Here is a 17,737-nt window from a genome sequence, read left to right on the forward strand (position 1 = left end):
CCGGTGTGCCAGCTGACCCAGGACACGGTGCGGGGCAGCTGGAGCGAGGGACGGCCTCCCTGCATACCACCACCGCTAAGGGGGACCCGTAGCCCAGTACCTCCTCTGCCTTCTGCTGCAGCAGTGCCGCCTCCTGCTTCAGCTTCTCCTTCTCCTGCTCCAGGTCGGCGATGGCCTTCCGCAGCTTCTCCGCGTCCTCGTCGCTCTGGTGCCGCTGGATCTCCAGAGTGTGCACCAGCGTCATCTTCTCCCGCGTGGCCAGCTCGGTCTCGTGCAGCCTTTCGCTGATCTCCTCCGCCTGCTTCTTGAACCGCTTGGCTTCCTCCTCGGCCTTGGCCTGGGCCACGCTCATCTCCGCCACGTGCAGCTTGAGGCGCTCGGCTTCAGCTGTGATCTCCAGCTGCCGCCGGCGCTCAGCCTCCAGGGTTTTCTGGAAGCCCTCAGTCTCCTCAGCCAGGCGCTGCTGCATCTGCTCCTTGTCCTCCTGCAGCCGCTTGGCGTGCTCCTGCGCCAGGTCCTTCTGCTTCTGCAGCATCTCTGCCTCGGCCTTCAGCCGCGTGGCCTCCTGCACCGCCTGCATCTTCTCCTTCAGCATCTTCTCCGCCAGCGCCCGCTGCTCCGCCAGGTCGTCCTCGGCCACCTTCCGCAAGCGGGCGGCCTCCTGGGCCTCCACGCTGAGCCGGGCGACCTCCTCCGCCACCTGCTTCATCTTCTCGGCCTCCTCCGCCAGGAACTTCTGCGTGTTGTCCTTGTCCTTGAGGATCAACGCCTTGTTCTCCTCCTCGATCCGGCTCTTCAGCTTCGCCAGCTCCTCCATCTGCACCCGCACCTTGAGGAGCTCCTCCTCCACCTGGGCCTTCTGCCGGACGGCATCCGTCACCTCCTCCTTCAGCCGCTGCAGCTCCTCGTCCAGAATGCCTTTCTGGTGGTCCGTCTCATCCAGCTGCAGCTTCACCTTGGCCAGCTCCTGCTCCACCTGCGCCTTCTGCCGCAGCGTCTGCTCGGCAAACTTCTTGTGCTTCTCCATCTCGGCGTCCGCCAGCTGCTTCTGCCGCAGGGCCGCCTGCTCCGCCTGCGCCCGCTTCGCTGCCTCCAGCTCGGCCTCCTTCCGCAGCTTCTCCGCGTCCGCCTGTGCCTGCGCCTTGGCCTGCGCCTCCTCCTCCGCCCGCTGCTTCAGCCGCTCGGCCTCCTCCACGCGCTGCCGGGAGAGGCTGGCGTCCTGCTCGGCCTTGCTGCGGGCGAACTCGGCTTCCTCTGCCGCCCGCCGGGCCCGCTCGGCCTCCTCCCGCAACCGGTCCAGGAGGCTCTGCTCCTGCTGCCGCGTCTGCAGCAGCTCCTGCTCCTTCTGCTGCACGGCGGCCAGGTGGGCCTTCTCCTCCGCTGCGATCCGCTTCTGCGCCGCCTCCCGCGCCAGCTGGATCTGCCGCTCCGACTCCTTCTCCGCCAGCTCCTTCTGCCGCCTGGCCTCCTCCACCATGGCCTTCAGCCGCTCCACCTCCTCCAGGGCGAGCCGCCGCTGCCGCCCGGCCTCCTCCTCGGCCGCCAGGATGGCCTGCACCTTCTCCTCGGCCTCCCGCCGGCGGCCCTCCTCCTCCAGCGCCAGCGCCCGCTGCCGCTCGGCCTCCCGCTCGGCCTGCTCCCGGCTGCGCTGCACCTCCTCCGCCTCCCCGCGGATGCGGCTCAGCTCCCGCTCCAGGTCGGTCTTGCCCGCCGAGGCCTTCTCGAAGCTGGCCTTCAGGGCGCGGATCTCCTCCTCCACCTGGCGCCGCTGCCGCAGCGTGTCCTCCACCAGGCCCTTCTGCCGCTCCAGCTCGCTCTCCGAGGAGCGCTTCAGCAGGGCGATCTTCTCCTCGATGTCCTGCTTGTGCTGGGCCGCCTGCTCCTCCAGCAGCTTGCGCTGGTAGGCCTCGTCCTCCGCCAGCCGCCGCAGCCGCTCATTCTCTGCCTCCTTCTCCTTCAGGGCGATCTCCGCCTCCGCCTTCAGTCGCGAGGCCTCGTTGATGGCCGCCAGCTTCTCCTTCAAGATCCGCTCGGCCTCGGCCCGCTGCCGGCCGGCCTCCTCCTCCGCCAGCTGCCGCTGCCGCTTGGCCTCCTCAGAGAGGGCCCGCAGACGGGCGGCCTCCTCGGCCAGCTCCCGCAGCTTGCTGGCCTCGGCCTCCAGCCGCTGCTTGGACTTCTCGCTGGTGGAGCGCGACTCCTCCTCCGTCTTGGCCTTGCTCTCCAGCAGGACCTCCATCTCGGCCCGCAGCTTGGCCAGCTCCTCCTCCACCTCCTTCCTCTTCTGGATGGCCTCGCTCACCTCCGTCTTCAGCCGGAAGAGCTCCTCCTCCAGGAGCAGGCGCTGCTGCTCCCCGTTCTCCATCTCTGCCTTCAGCCGGATCAGCTCCTGCTCCGCCGCCAGCTTCTGCTGGGCCGTGCCCTCCGCCAGCTCCCGCTGCTTCTCCAGCTCCTCCTCCGCCAGCTCCTTCTGCCGCAGGGCCGACTCCTCCGCCTTGGCGCGCTTGCGGGCCTCCCGCTCCGCGTCCTCCTTCTGCTTCTCCGCCTCCTCCTGCGCCAGTGTCTTCTTGTGGGCCACCTCCTCCGCCTGCAGCCGCAGCCGCAGCGCCTCGTTGGCCTTCTGCCGCCAGCGTTCCAGCTCCTTCTCGGCCTCCTCCCGTGACCGCTCGGCCTCCAGCTGATGCTTCTTCAGCCGCTCGGCCTCCTCCTGCAGCTGGGCCACCGCGATGTGCTCCTGCTGCAGCGACAGCTCCAGCTGCGCCGTCTTCTCGGCAAAGGAGAGCCGCTTGCTCTGCAGCTCGGCCTCGGCGCTCCGCTGGGCCACCTCCTGGGCCACCTGGATCTGCCGCTCCTTCTCAGCCTCCGCCTGCCGCATCCGCCGCTCGGCCTCCTCTGCCTGCAGCCGCAGCTTCTCCAGGTCCGCCACCGCCTTCTGCTTCTCCCGCGCCGCGTCCCGCTCCGCCTGCACCTTGCGCTTCAGCTCCTCCTCCGCCTCCCGCTTCTTCTGGCTCTCCTCCTTCACCTGCCGGCGCAGGCGCTCAGCCTCCTCCTGCGCCTGCCTCTTCTGCCGCTCGGCATCCTCGGCGCGTGCCCGCAGCTCCTGCAGCTCCGTCTCGGCGCCCGCTCGCTGCTTCTCGGTGCTCTCCAGCTGGAGGCGGATGAGGCGGATCTCCTCCTCCACCTTCTTGCGGTTGTACTCGGCCTCCTCGATCAGCTTGACCTTGGACTTGATCTGGTGCTCCGAGTTCTGCCGCAGCTGCATCAGCTCCTGCTGGATGTTCTGCTTCTGCTGCTCGGCGTCCACGGCCACCACCTCCCGCCGGGTGACCTCCTCCTGCATGCGGAGCTGCAGCTCCCGCGCCTCCGCCTCTGCCTGCGCCTTGGCTTTGGCATGGGCCTCGGCCAGCTGCCGCTGCTTCTCCAGCTGGGCCTCCACCTCCGCCAGCCGCTTCCTCTCCTCCTCCTTCAGCTTCTCGGCGGCTTTCTGGAGGGGAAAGAGGGTGCAGAGAAAACAGAGAGGGGAGAGAGAGAGAAATCACAAGGGATGCGACCGAGCCACGGCGCCAGCGCCAGCCACAACCACGCACCACCGAGAGACGGGACGGTCCGGGGCGGAGGGGTGGAGGATGCGCATGGAATGGCTTCTGGTCCCTGGGCCTCCCCACAAGCTGGAGGCGGTGATGCCAGCTTCAGGAAGACGTATGGCAGACGGGGGGGACACACGGCCACTGTGTCTCGCTCAGCACAGCACGGGCAGACGGGCGACAGGACCGAGACAGCAGCGCGGAAAGCAGGAGGCGGCCCCACGTACCACAGAGCAGGGATGGAGCGCGAGCAAAGCCCGAAGCGATGGAGACGGATGCGAGCAGCCTGCACGCCACCACCGTGCCCCTGCTGCCCGCTGGCGAGAGCCCGGCCCCGGCCCCCCCGCAGCAGGGAGCCCCCTCCCGTGCTCGCCAGAGCTCCCCGTGCGACAGGGGCCGGCGCAGAAAGCCAACACCTCAAGGAAACGCGAGACCCAGCCAGAGCGCCAGCACCGGGACGGAGGGGAGCGGGCGTGAGGGAGGTGCCAGCGGAGCTTTCCCTGCCGGGAAAGCCTCGACGACGTGGAAAGCAATCCAAGCTCCGGCCCGTGCTGCCCCAAGCCGGCCCGAATCCCCTCCACCGCCGGCCCGCTCCAGGCAACCCGGCCAGCCGGCCGTCTGCCGAAGTGTCGCTGTGGCGACTCAGGGCCGTGCTGCAGAGCGCTCGTGCCGCATGCACCGCGAGCGAGGCAGGCAGGAGCACGCGCGGGTGAGCGGGACCCCCCGTGCCGTTGGGCCGGGTCCCCTCGCGCCTCCCCACCGGGAGCTGAGGCAGAGGAGGGTGAGGAGCGCAGGGGCGAGGGGGTCTCCGGCGGGCAGGGGCGCAGCGGGGGCGCACAGGCTGCTGGCGGCCATGAGGTGAGGCGGAGGGGTGCCGCGGGGAGGGGGGGCATGCGCAGAGTGAGTACCTGGTGCAGGGATGCCAGAGTCATCCTGGTTTTTTACCCTCCATTAGATCCCCACCAACACAAACATCCCCCAAGACAAAGCAGTGGCAAAGCAGCTCGACTTCCAGGGGCAGAAACCAAGAGTTAGAAAGGTTACCAAGACAGAACACCCGAGGGCTCCGGTCCCGCGGCGCCCGAGCGCGGCGCTCATGCGGAAGGCAGATGCTGACTGCGCTACGTGTATCTGGGAAGTGCCTCCTACCACCAGTCACGCCAGAGCCCGGAGCCGGCCCTCTCGGCTCAGAGACCCGCTGCACCCAGAGCCAGCAGCTTCGGTCCCGGGCGCCCGGATCGGAGCGGGGTTAGAGGCCGTGGGCCAGCGTTAGTGATGGGGGGGCCGGCAGCCACCACGAGCCGTGATCCCCGTCGTTAGGCAGGAGAGAGAGAATGCAGCCGGAGCCATGCCACCCTCCGCGCCCGCCCGCCCGCCGCTCCCCTACCTCCTCCTCCTCCAGCCGCCGCAGCGTGTCCGTGATGAACTTGATGTACTGGCTCGTCAGCGTGGTCAGCTCGCTGTACCGCGTCCGCAGGTCCACGTACTGCGGCAGACGACGGCGGGGGTCAGCGGCGGGGTGGGGGGCAGCACGCCCGCGGCACCCCCCATCCTGCTGCCCGGCACCCCAGCGGTGCTGGTGGGGCTGGATGGCGGCGAGCCGGCGCGCCAGCCCCCGCCGTGCCCACCCCTTCGGCAAAGCGCTGCGGCCTTCGGCTCCCGGGGAAGGAGCTGCCTGGGCTCAGGGGCGCCGGGACCTGTGGGGCACCCCCGGCCCCCTCGCAGAGGGGCCCCCCTCACCTCCTGGATGATGCTGTCGGACGCAGACTGCACTTTGGGCTTCTTGGCCGGAGAGGCCATCGGCTCCACCTGCGCCTTGAAGCTCACCAGCTGCAGCTCGTAATCCTGCCGGGCAGAAGGGTCCTCAGTGCACCAGCCGGCATCCCCAGCGAGCCCCCCCCGGCCCTTGGGGGCCGCCTGGCCCCGGGCTGCCCCTCCGCAGCCCCACGCCTGCCTCGGCACCCCCGGGGAGGCCAGGCCGGAGCAGGCAGGCACGGCCGCCGGCGGGCGGGCGGGCGGGCGCACCTTGATGGCGTCGATGTACTGCTTGGCGTAGCGCTGGCACTCCTCCACCTTCTCCTTGTTGCGGTCGCACTCCTCCAGGAGTTTCTGGGGAAACAGGCGGGGGTGAGCTCAGGTGCCCTGCGGCCAGGGTCTGCCGGGAGCACCGGCCCAGCCGGCCCCGCTCGCCCCCGCCGCTGGCGCTACCTTCTCCTGCAGCAGCTGCTCCCGCACAGTCTTGCTGTCGGTGACGGGCACCGCCTGGATCTTCTCCTGCCGCTGCTTGGCGTCCTGGATCCACTGGCGCAGCCCGTCGCAGCTCTCGCGGTAGTACCGCAGCTGCCGGCCCAGCTGGTCCAGCTCGCGCTGGCGCAGGTCCGTCTGGGCGAGGACGGCCTGCCAGCGCTCCAGCAGCTGCTGGACCCTCTCCCGGTAGCGGTCCAGGTCCACGTCGCGTTCGCTGTGGCCCCTGACCATCCGCTCGTTGACGTCCTTGGCCTTGCTCAGGTCGGTCTCCAGCGTGCTGAAGAAGGGCTGGTGCCCCTCCGCCTGCGCGCGCAGCCGCTGCGGCAGACGGAGCACGGGTCAGCCCCGGTGTCCCTCACCGACCCCCCCAGCTCCCCGGCACAGTGCCGCCCCAGCTGTTACCTTCAGCTCGGCCTTGCTGGCCTCCAGCTCCTTGAGGTCAGCCGGCACGGTCTGCACGTCCTTCAGCTGGTCCTCGTACTTCTTGACCAGCTCCTCCGCCCCCTGAGTGCTGCGGATCACCAGGTTGATGGTCTTCAGCCTGCAGAGAGGGGAGATCACAGCATCACAGAAGGGTAGGGGTTGGAAGGGACCTCTGGAGATCATCTGGTTCAACTCCCCCACCAAAGCAGGTCAGCCTAGAGCAGGTCACACAGGAACACGTCCAGGCGGGTTTTGAGTATCGCCAGAGAAGGAGACTCCACAACCTCCCTGGGCAGCCCGTTCCAGTGCTCTGCCACCCTCAGAGGGAAGAAGCTCCTCCTCATGTTCAAGCAGAACTTCCTGTGCTCCAGTTTGTGCCCGTTGCCCCTTGTCCTGTCGCTGGGCACTGCTGAAAAGAGCCTGGCCCCATCCTCCTGACACCCCCTCTTGAGATATTGGTAAGTGTTGGTAAGGTCCCTTCTCAGCCTTCTCCAGGCTAAAGAGCCCCAGGTCTCTCAGCCTTTCATCATAGGAGATGCTCCAGCCCCCTCATCATCTTCCTAGCCCTCTCCTGGACTCTCTCCAGTAGCTCCCTGTCCCTCTTGGACTGGGGAGGCCCAGAACTGGACACAGCACTCCAGATGTGGCCTCACCGGGGCAGAGCAGAGGGGGAGGAGAACCTCCCTCAACCTGCTGACCACACTCTTCTTCATGCACCCCAGGATGCCGCTGGCCTTCTTGGCCACAAGGGCCCATGGCTGGCTCGTGGCCATCCCGTTGTCCACCGAAACTCCCAGGTCCTTCTGCAGAGCTGCCTTCCAGCAGGTCGACCCCCAACCCGCGCTGGTGCGTGGGGCTGTTCCTCCCCAGGGGCAGGACCCTACCCTCGCCCCTGCTAAACTCCGCCTGGTTCCTCCCCGCCTGGCTCTCCAGCTTCTGCTGGCCCTGCCGCTCCTCCCGGCGGCGAATCGCCACCCAACTCGCTGAGGGGACGCTCTGTCCCTCAGACGGGCTCAGCCGGTGCCGGGCGGCAGCGCCAGCCTCATGGGAAGGGAAGGACCCACCGGCACAACGTCCTCCAGACTGCGCCAGCCCACCCCTGGCCAGACCAGGCTCACGCCGGCGGCCGCGGCCGTTTTCCCCAGCCCAGGGTGACCGAGGAGCGGCGCGGGGGCCGGGCACTCACTTCTCCAGATAGATGCTGGAGAGGCTGTACACCTGGTGCATCTTCTGCAGCGTGATCTCCAGCTCGGAGCGCAGGACGGGGGCCGAGCTGGCCTGCTCCGGCTGGGCCAGCACCTTCTCCGTCTTCTCGCTGACCTTGTCCAGGTTCTTCCTGATGCCCTCCAGCTCCAGGTGGATTTGCTATGGGGAGAGGAGGGGCCCTCGCTGCAGTTTGAGGCCGAGCCCCCACATCGCACCGTGCCAAACCAGCCACGGCCCCCAGCCATCCCCGACCCCGGCGGCGAGGGAGCAGAGCAGAGGAGGGTCCTGCAGCCCCCCGGCACGGGCGGACGGACGCCAGCCCCGTTCTGGGCGCCGAGGCGCCCGCCTGCACGCACGGCGCCCCCGCACCCCCGTACCTGCTGCTCGGTGATGCGCTGGGCGCACTCCTTGGCCGGGTCCTTGTCGAGGGGCAGGCGGATTTTGTGGATGGTGCGGCTCTCGCAGCCCTCCAGCTGCAGGCGGATGTCCTTCAGCTGCGAGATGTAGTTCTTGCAGAGGGACTCGTCCTGCTCTCCTGCGGGGACGCGGGGGGCAGGTCAGCGCCTTCCCCGGGGACGAAGGGGACACCGCGGGGAGCGCGGGGAGGAGGAGGGGGCTCACCTTTCTCCTGGCTGCGCAGCAGCAGCTCGTACTTCTCGGTGCAGGCGTTGTACTCGCGCTCCACCTGCAGCCGGTCGTCAGGCTGGAAGCTCTGCGAGTCCTGGCTGTCCCGCAGGAACTCCTGGTAGTGGGTCTCCAGGCTGCGCAGGACCTGCCGGCACTCCTCCACCTGCATCGTGCGGAACTGCGGGGGGGGCCAAGGGCGCCGTCAGCCCCCCCGCCGGCACTGGAGCGGGACCCCCCGGGGGGACCCCGTGGCAGCACTGACGGCGGGGACAACTCACCGTCAGGTGGGACCAGGACTGGATTTGCTGGATGTCACGGATCAGGTACTGCCATGAGAGGAGGCTCCTCATGTCCAGGTGCAGCTGGTGCCAGAGCACCAGGAGGTGCTGGTGGGCGGCCTCCAGCCTGCGGAGAGGCGGCGTGAGCTGGGGCGGGGTGGGGGGCGAGCGGCAGGGACCCCCCCTAGGCGAGCGGGGAGCCGGGGAGCCGCCGGCGCTCACCTGTGCACGGCGTCCAGCGCCTCCTTGTTGGGGGGCGGCACGAGGAAGCAGACGGAGGGGACGATGGCCTCGCTGCCGCCGGCGCTCAGCACCTTCCACTTGTAGGGCTGGGCGTTGCTGAGCAGGGCGCACTCGTCGTTCTTGTGCACCGTGATCTGCGGGGACACGGCGCCGTCAGCCCGGGCCAGGGGGTCCCCACGTGTCACCGTCGTGCGTGTGTCCCCCACCCTGGCGCCCCCCCCCCCCGCTCCCCGCGCCCCCTCACACCTCCATTTGCTTGTAGTCGCAGACGGCCTGGATGGGGGGGCGGCCCTGGAGGGGGGTGCCGGGGCTGCGGGGCTTCAGCTGGACGATGGTCTTGGCGCGGCGGGCCAGCCCGGCCAGCTGCCCCCCGTACTCGGCCAGCTGGTCCTTCTGCTCCTGTGGGCACAGCGGGGTCAGGGTGAGGATGGGGGGCGGCCCCCACGCTGGGTGAGGGGAGCCCTGCAGCGGGGCGGGGGTCTGCGTGGGGTGGGAGGGTCCGTGGGGGGCACAGGGGGGGTCACTGCAGGGAGAGTCTGCAGCGGGGTCACCCCCGCAGCAGGGTCTGCACGTGGGTTGGGGAGGGGGGGGACGTCACTGCAGCAGGGCAGGGGGGGGCACCCCAGGGTGCTGCAGCGGGGTGCGCTTGTGGGGGATCATCCTGAGGGGCTGCAGTGGGGTGCACATGTGGGGTGTCAGCCCGGCACCCTGCAGCCAGGCACACATAAAGGGGGGTCACCCTGGGGGCTGTGGCAGGGCTGGGGGTCACCCTAGGTTTGCAGTGGGACTCATGCATTCAGGGGTCACCCCAGGAGCCCCAGCAGGGCTGGGGGTCACCCCAGGTTTGCAGCAGGGCTGGGGGTCACCCCGGGTTTGCAGTGGGGCTCGTGCGCTGGGGGGCCGTGCCGGGGGCCGCTCACCAGGCAGTCCTGCAGCAGGTCCTCCAGGCGGGTGACCGTGATGCTGCGGTCACACGAGTATTTCTTCTTCATGTTCTCCTGCGTCTTCCTCAGGAACTCCTCGGCCTCCTTCACGTCGGCAAAGAACTGGGGGGGGGGGTGTGGGGGGGGCGTGTCAGCCAGGGTGGGCACCCGGCCGGCCGCGGGGGCGCGGGGGGACGCCCCCTCCCACCCAGCCTACCTGGAAGTAGGCGCCGTTCTCCTTCAGGTGTGCCTCGATGCAGCAGCACAACTGGAGCATCCAGCTCCACTGGGTCTGCAGGGCCGCCTGGAAGGCCTGGAACAGGGACGTGTCATCGCCACTGGCACCACCACCGGCACCAGCCCTGCCGCTTCTGCCCGCTGCCAGCCCCCACCCAGCCCAGGCACCTGCCTGCACTGCTACAGCCCCCCCATGCATTGCCCTCCGCCCCACAGCAATGCCCACAGCCCCCCAGCACTGCCACAACCCTCCTGCACTGCCACAGCCCCCCCTGCACTGCCACAGCCCACCCCAGCACTGCTACAGACCCCCAGCACTGCCACAGCCCCCCAGCACTGCCACAACCCCCCAGCACTGCCACAGATGCCCCCATCCCTGCCACAGCCCCCCCTGCACTGCCACAGCCCCCCAGCACTGCCACAACCCCCAAGCACTGCCACAGATGCCCCCATCCCTGCCACAGCCCCCCCCTAGAACTGCCACAACCCCCCTGCAGCACCCACTGCCCCCCCAGCCCTGCCCCCCGCACCCCCTCACCTCCAGGGTCTGCCGCCCCGGGTGCTCCTCCCGCAGCAGCCGCTCCCCGGTGCTCTGCAGCTCCTTGATCCGGCGCTCCCGCAGCTCCAGCTCCCGCATCAGCCCCTGGCACGGCCCCGGCACGGGGGTGAGCCCCCGGCCCCCGACAGCCCCGGTCGGGGGGAGGACGAGGGACGGGGCTGGGGGGGGCAAAGGGAGGGGGACACAAGGGTGGGAGGGGCAAAGGGAGGGGATACGGGGTCTTGGGGTGCTCAGGAATGGGATGGGGTGCTGGGGGTGCTCAGGGAGGGGGACACGGGTGCTGGGGGGCTGAGGGACGGGGCTGGGGGTGCTCAGAGGCTGCGGGGCAGGACGGGGGTGCAGGGGTCTGTGACTCCCCAAGTCTGGGGCGCACAGGAGGGGTGCGAGGGCGGCAGGAGCTGCGGCAGGAGCGGGGCGAAGGGGCTGGGGGGGCTCAGCTGCCGCGCAGGGATGTGGTTTCAGCCAAGCGACAGCGCAGGGGAGGAGTGACTCGGCCCCCGGTCAGGCGGCGCAGCAACCAGGAGGAGATAAGGGCAGAGCGGGCAGGACCAGGAGGTAAGAGCTGGAGCCTCGGCACGGCACGGCGGCACGGCCGGGGTGGCCAAAGAGCATCTGCTGGCGCAGGGTGCGGGGGCACCTCCAAAAACCTGTCACCGCTAGGCCAGAGGGACAGGGAGCGGGCAGGGTGGCTGTGTGCCGGGACGGGGAGCGGGCAGGGCGGCACGTCCCGGTGCCTCTCCGTACCGAGTAGTTCTCCTTCTTGGCCGTCATGTTGGGGTTGCGGTCGCTCCAGTCGAAGTTCACCTCCTCCTCCTCCTTCTCATTCAGCCACATCAGCTCCTTGGTGGCGGCGCTGACGAAGCCGTGGAGGCTCTCGAGGTGCCGCAGCCGGGACTTGGAGGAGTTCTGGGGACGGGCGCAGGGATGGGCTCCGGCCGCACCCCCCTCCCCGCATGTCTCCCCCATCTCCTGCCCCCCCCATCCCGTGTCCTGCCCCCCCCGCCTCCCCTCGCCCGGACCCTCACCAGCAGCTTGGCGTACTGCAGGTCCAGCTTGCCCAGGCACTCCCGGTAGGCGTTGCGGGGTCCGGGGGAGAGCTGGGCCTGGGGAAGACGTGCCGTGAGCGCGGTGACCTCCCGTCCCACCGCCCGGGGACCGCAGCACCCTGAAGGCGGGGTCCGGGGAGAGACCCCCAACGCCAGGGACCCCCAGGGGGGCAGGGGCAGCCCCGAGGGGACCCTGCGGTGGGCAGCTCACCTCGTCGGCCCGCGCCCGCTCGATCTTGGTGCGGAACTCCTCGATGGAGTGGTGGAGGCCGCGGTGGCTGCCCAGGTGGGACTCCACGGTGGGCAGGTCCACCCCCCACTCGGCCGCCCCCAGCCGCCGCTGGTTCTCCTCCACCCAGCCCAGCAGGTCCTGCAGGTACCGCAGCGTGGCCTCGTCCAGCTCCTGCCGCGGCCGCTGACCCAGCGGCACCGTCACCGCCGCCGCCGCCGGCGCGCCCGACTTCAGCCGCAGGTTGTACTCGGTGCGGATGGCCACCAGGCGCTCGTGCAGGCGGTACACCCTGTGGGCAGGCAGCGCGTCGGCACGGGGGGCGCGGGGGACATAGGGGGGTCATAGGGGTCTCGGGAGGCATGGGGGGCGCAGGCAACATGGAGGGCATGGGGGACATGGGGGTCTTGGGGGGCACAGGGTGTGTGGAGGGCACAGGGGTCTTGGGCAGTATGGAAGGAATGGGGCGTATTGGGGGGTGCAAGCAACATGGAAGGCACGAGGGACACAGGGGTCTTGGGGGGCACAGGCCACATAGAGGGCATGGGGGACATGGGGGTCTTGGGGGGCACAGGAGGCTTGGGGGGCACAGGTGACATGGAGGGCACAGGGGTCTTGGGGGACATAGAAAACATGGGGGATGTGGTCTTGGGGGGCACAGATGACATGGAGGCCACAAGGGTCTTGGGGGGCACGGGGGGCATTGGGGGTGCAGGTAACATGGAAGGCACGAGGGACACAGGGGTCTTGGGGGGCACAGGCCACATAGAGGGCATGGGGGACATGGGGGTCTTGGGGGGCACAGGGTATGTGGAGGGCACAGGGGTCTTGGGCAGTATGGAAGGCATGGGGCGTATTGGGGGGTGCAAGCAACATGGAAGGCACGAGGGACACAGGGGTCTTGGGGGGCACAGGCCACATAGAGGGCATGGGGGACATGGGGGTCTTGGGGGGCACAGGAGACTTGGGGGACATGGGGAGCCACAGGAGGCTTGGGGGGCACAGGCGATGTGGAGGGCACGGGGGTCTCGGGGGGCACAGGGGCCGTGGGGGGCACAGGAGCTGAGCTGCTGCTGCGGCCAGGCGAGCGCCAGGGTGCCCGGCGCGGGTCCCGCCGCGGCGGCGCCGCCCGGAGCGCGGCCGTACCGGCGGTACATCTGCTCGCCCTGCGGGTGCCGCCCATCCTTGAGGGTCTGCACGTCGTTGAAAAGCAGCCGGATCATGGCGTCCGCCTTGTCCAGGTCCCGCTCGATCTCGGCCGCCTTCTGCGGCGGCTTCCCCGCGGTCAGCAGCCGGACGTCCTGCGGAGGGGCCACGGTCAGCGGCACGGCCGGGGCCCCCCGCGCCGCACGGACCCCCCGCGCCGCACGGACCCCCCTCGCCGCGCCCCCGCTCACCGACTGGAGCAGGGCGTCAGCCTGGTTGAGCTGCTCCTCGCAGAGCCCCGACTCCATCTGCAGCTTCGTGACGATGCGCTGCAGCCGCTCCAGCCTGCGCGGCGAGACGGGGGTCAGCGGGGGGCTCCGATCCCGGCCGCGCTTGGCATGGCTCCCGCCCCACGGGGCACCGATCCCGGCCACGTGCTGCACAGATCCCGCCCCACGTGGCGGGGATCCCATTCCCTCCCCAGCCAGGATCCCATTCCCTGCCCAGGACGGATCCTGATCCTGCCCAGCCCAGATCCCGCCCCACGCAGCCTGGATCCCGCCCTGCCCTCCCAGCAGGGACCCGGTGCCAGCACAGATCCCGCCCCACGTGGCACGGATCCCATTCCCTCCCCAGCCTGGATCCCATTCCCTGCCCAGCCCAGATCCCGCCCTGCCCAGCACGGATCCCGCTCTGCAGACCTGGATCCCATCCCTGCCCGGGCGAGGAGCCCTGTCCCGCTCCCATCCCCATCCCATCCCCATGCCATCCCACTCCTCGCCCCACTGCCCGTCCCGCTCCCACCAGCGCCGGCTGCCGTGCCGTGCCGTGCCGTGCTGCGCCCGAGGCCGGCGGCTTCGCCGGCTTCCCGGAGGCAATGACTCACGCCCGTGTGGTTCCATCGCTGGCGGGACTCGGGTGGGGGGGGCCCAGGACACCCCACCCCGGCCCAGCCCTGCGGTTTGGCTGTGGAGGCGGGTGCCAGCCCAGCTCCAGCCCCCCCCCGGCAGCCCCCCCCCGGCAGCCCCCCCCCGCACTCGCCTCTCGAACTCGGCCCGCAGCAGCTTCTCCCGCTCCAGGACGGCCACGTGCAGCTTCCCCCATTCCTTCTCCACGTCCAGCGGGTGGTACCCGGGGGGCACCTTCAGCTGCCCAGACTGCACAGCACCCTGAGACCCCCCGGGGATTGTCACGTCGCCGGCCCCGGGACCCCCGGCGGGGGCGGCCTCGGCCACGGGCACAACGTCTCGGTGCTTCGTGCCGGAGCCGAAACCTCGCGGGAGCCACGAGACGGGAGAGGCGTGGGACAGCCTCTGCCCCGGCAGGGACACGGCGGGGAGTACCAAGGGCTGCCACGGCACCCCCGGCCCCCCAGGACCCTCCAGTGCCCCGGGACACCAGACCCCTGGGATTCCCCCAGCCCCTTGGGATCCCGGACCCCCCAATGCTCTGGGAACCTGGAGCCCTGGGACCCCCAGCCCTCAGGATCCCAGACTCCCTGGACCCTGCAATGCTCTGGGACCCTGGGACTCCCAGCCCTCGGGACGCCCAGAGCCCCAAGACCCCCAGCCGCTCCAGATCCCAGCACCCTGGGACCCCAGACCCCTGGGACCCCCAAACCCCAGGACCCCCGTTCCCCGGACATAGCCGGTGGCGGGTGCTGCTCACCTCCAGGGACTGGAAGATGGCCTTGGAGCGGTTCTTGTCGGCCTCCTTGGCCGGGAGCTCCATCTCCTTGAACTTCAGGAACTGGCGCCAGAGGATCTGCCAAGAAGGGGGCGGTAAGGCAGGCAGCACGGACCCCCGGGCACCGCGACCCCTGCTCGGGCAACCCCCCCCCGCCCCCCATTTTCCATGCGTGTGGAGCCGGCGGGAAGGAAGAGGCCGGGCGGGAGCTGGTGTTTGCCACCGGTGACTCACGCGGAGCCTGGAAAGAGTGAGTCAGAGGGGGACCCTCCCTGCCTGGGGCGCCCCGGCTCTGCCGCGGCACGGCCGCCTGCTCCCCAGCACCTCCTGGCTGGCACCGGCACCGCCCCGGGCCCCCCTCCTGCCCCGTAGCCCGCCGCCAGGGCCAGGCTGCACGGACCCAACCTGGGGCTGCCCGCACCGGCAGGACTTGCCGCGGCATGAGCCAGCCCACGGCCGGGCCGCCGGCCAGCTGAACCACAGCAGAGCACACCTCCCTGGGCACCGGCACGGCTCACCATGGCCTTTGAAGCCCTGCCAGGGCCGCGGCACCGCGCCCGTGCCGGCTCCCTCACCTCGATCTCCTCGTAGCTGGCGGGGAAGCGGCGCTCCTCGAAGAGGACGGTGTGCTGCCGGATCCACTGCAGCAGCACCGTCACCACCTCGTAGTACTCCTGCCACCGCAGCTGCAGCTCCTGCGCACCACGAGGGAGGCGTGTGGGGCCGGCGCCCGCCGTGGGGGGGAAGGCGGACCCCCCCCATTGCACCCCCCCCTGGCCCCCAGACTCACATTGGCCTTCACGCCGTCCTGCACCTCCGGCACGCGGGGCATGGCGTCGTAGAGCGAGGAGACGTAGGTGATGATGGACTTCTCGTCCGGCTGCGGCACATCCACATCTGCAGGGAGGGAGGGTGGTCAGGGCCGGCGGGGGGGAGACGTGAGGTGGCCCCCCCGCCCCCCTGGGGACGCTGTCAGCCCTGTACCTTCGGGGTCCAGCAGGCGCGTCACCCCCAGGTCCCGCTCGGCCACGGTGAAGGCCTGGTCCAGGTTCTCCAGGTTGCTCTGGCGGTACACCCGGTTCATGTCGATCAGCATGGGCCTGCGGGCAGGGGGGCGGCTCAGCGGGGGGCCCGCCGGGGACCCCACCGCAGCCGGGGGCCGCAGCCGGCGCCCGCCACCCACCCTGCCCCGCGGCGCGGGCTCCCGGCACGGCGGGAGGCACGTGGGGACGGGGGGTCCATCCCCGCAGCCCTCCGCCCCGCACACCCACCCCACGCCCCGGCCCACCGGCACCGGGAGCCACAGAGGCCCCGCTTCCCCAGCCGGGGCAGGCAGCCCCCCCCGGCCCCCCCATGGGGCAGGCAGCACCCCCAGCCCGGCAGGGGTCCCGGCCCCCGGCCCAGCGCGGTGCCTACAGCTCCCGGAGGCGCAGGCTGCGCTGGATGGAGTAGAAGGAGCCGCTGATGCTGGGGGGCACCGGGCGCTCGGGGACGTCCTCGCAGACCATCACCACCCCGTCCTCCGACCCCGGCAGGGCCCACGCCGAGCCCCCCGCGCCGCGGCGCTGCGGCTGCTTCCTGGCCCGATGCCGCCCGCTCCGCTCCATGGCGGGACCGGGCTCGGTGCGGTGGTGGGCGAGCTCCTGCCGCGGCGGCAGCTCGGTGCAGAGTGTGGCACGGCGCGGCACGGCGCGGCGCGGGTGCCTCCTCCTCCTCCCACCCCGCACGGGCGCGGCACGCCTGCACGTACTTGCACTCCCCAAAACCGCGCGGCAGCCCCGGCAGCGCCGGTGGAGGCCTGCCCGCCTGCGCCCCGGCACGCCGCAGAGGGCACGGCGCCCACCGCCCGGGGGGCCAGCGCCCGCCTGCCCACGCAGGCAGCGGGTCGGCAGGTCGGGCGGGAGCGTGGGAAGGTGGCTGCGCCACGCGGGCTGCCCGTGCCGCCACAGCACTGCCGGCGCAGGCCAATGGGCCGAGTCTTGCCAGGAGCACGTGCCCGCGTCGCCCCAAAGCGGGATTGGCACAGCCGGCCCCGCCGGTGGCTGGTTCCAGCGAGCGCACGCCTGCCCCACGCACGGCAGCACCGCCGGCTGCTGCCACGGGCCAAATCCTGCCGGCACCAGAGCCCCGGGAGCCGCTCCTGAGCCAGGGGACGGCTGTGCCAAGGGCAGCTCGGCACCGCGTGGCCGGGGCTGGGGGTGCCAGGTCCCTGCCAGGGCGACGGGAGCTCCGTGCCCGCAGGCGGGGATGGCACCGCCCGTGCCGACGCGCGGCGGAGAGGAGCGGGCCCGGCTCCGCTCCACCTACTTGTGCCGGTGGATGATGGCGTTGAAGAGGCGCCCGTCCCGCCAGCTGGTGGTGAAGTTGTCGCAGCGCAGGCCCTGGTAGTCCTCCACCATCCGCTGCGACCAGAGCAGCAGCTTCTCCTTGGCCGTCATGTCCTCTGACTGCCCCGTCACCTGGATGTCTGAGATCTGCCGGCACAGCGGGGGTCACGCACCGGCGCGCTCACCACCTTCTCCGCGGCAGCCGGCGACGCCACCGCCCCGCTCCTGCCCCATGCGGGGACCCAACCAGCACGGGGGAGCCCCCCCTGGCACCGCCACCCCCCCCCAGCCCGCGGCGCGCCGGGGCTCACCTGGAAGTGGAGGATGATGGTCCAGATGAGCCCCAGCGTCAGCTTGGGGTTGCCGTCGGCAATGTCATCGTTGCGGATGTTGACCAGCTTCACCTGCGAGGCCGGGGCAGACGGTGGCTGCAGGGGGTGGCGGGGACCGCGCCGCAGCCCCGGGGGTCTCCAGGGGGTCCCACCAGCCCGGCATCCCCCCGTGCACCCCCCCTCACCTGGCGGTGCTTCAGGTAGTTGAGGGCGATCTGCACGTTCTGCAGCTTGTGGAAGCGCATCCTGCCCTTCTCCCGGGGCTGCGGGGAGAGCGGGGGCCGTCAGCCGCAGCCCGCGCCCCCCGCGGCACCGCCGGCACACCACCCGAGGGGTGCCGGGCACCCGGCACCGTGGTGCCCACCCCCCCCCCCCCGCCCCCAGCACCGCGCACCACCCCGGCCCCTCCCAGCGCCGCACATGCCGATGCCAGACGCCCTCCGCACTTTGTCCCCGCTGGGGAGGGGACGTTCGCTGTCACTGTCCCCGGCCACGGTAGTTTCATGCCGCCCACGCGGCGCCGGGGCGACTGGCTGCCGTGCCAAGGGCTGCCAAGCACCCGGCGCGGTGCAAGAGCCATCGCCGCAGGGAGCTGGGGCCGGGGCCGGCGCCTGTGCCCCCCCGACTGCGCGTGGGCATCGATGCTG

At 71.0% G+C, this 17,737-nt stretch overlaps 1 protein-coding gene across 1 annotated transcript in view; it reads right to left on the reverse strand.

Moving 5' to 3' along the window:
- The window catches only part of PLEC (plectin), a 42,943-nt gene that overhangs the window by 8,964 nt on the left and 16,242 nt on the right, over positions 1-17,737 (reverse strand). The window contains exons 4-31 of the mRNA XM_086466027.1: positions 17,276-17,353; positions 17,070-17,162; positions 16,739-16,905; positions 15,416-15,531; positions 15,222-15,328; positions 15,007-15,126; positions 14,414-14,509; positions 13,787-13,914; positions 12,997-13,090; positions 12,746-12,900; positions 11,582-11,891; positions 11,350-11,427; positions 11,069-11,230; positions 10,304-10,408; positions 9,746-9,841; positions 9,526-9,651; positions 8,852-9,004; positions 8,585-8,739; positions 8,363-8,489; positions 8,079-8,262; positions 7,835-7,992; positions 7,438-7,616; positions 6,231-6,369; positions 5,790-6,146; positions 5,607-5,690; positions 5,322-5,426; positions 4,969-5,067; positions 101-3,481 (exon numbers count right to left, since the gene is read on the reverse strand). Of these exons, the coding sequence (XP_086322153.1) occupies positions 101-3,481; positions 4,969-5,067; positions 5,322-5,426; positions 5,607-5,690; positions 5,790-6,146; positions 6,231-6,369; positions 7,438-7,616; positions 7,835-7,992; positions 8,079-8,262; positions 8,363-8,489; positions 8,585-8,739; positions 8,852-9,004; positions 9,526-9,651; positions 9,746-9,841; positions 10,304-10,408; positions 11,069-11,230; positions 11,350-11,427; positions 11,582-11,891; positions 12,746-12,900; positions 12,997-13,090; positions 13,787-13,914; positions 14,414-14,509; positions 15,007-15,126; positions 15,222-15,328; positions 15,416-15,531; positions 16,739-16,905; positions 17,070-17,162; positions 17,276-17,353 (7,152 nt within the window). The remainder of the gene's footprint in view (positions 1-100; positions 3,482-4,968; positions 5,068-5,321; positions 5,427-5,606; positions 5,691-5,789; positions 6,147-6,230; positions 6,370-7,437; positions 7,617-7,834; positions 7,993-8,078; positions 8,263-8,362; positions 8,490-8,584; positions 8,740-8,851; positions 9,005-9,525; positions 9,652-9,745; positions 9,842-10,303; positions 10,409-11,068; positions 11,231-11,349; positions 11,428-11,581; positions 11,892-12,745; positions 12,901-12,996; positions 13,091-13,786; positions 13,915-14,413; positions 14,510-15,006; positions 15,127-15,221; positions 15,329-15,415; positions 15,532-16,738; positions 16,906-17,069; positions 17,163-17,275; positions 17,354-17,737) is intronic.

Source organism: Leptosomus discolor, chromosome 5, assembly GCF_034619465.1.
Source record: "Leptosomus discolor isolate bLepDis1 chromosome 5, bLepDis1.hap2, whole genome shotgun sequence".
In the NCBI taxonomy this organism is placed as follows: Eukaryota; Metazoa; Chordata; class Aves; order Leptosomiformes; family Leptosomidae; genus Leptosomus; species Leptosomus discolor.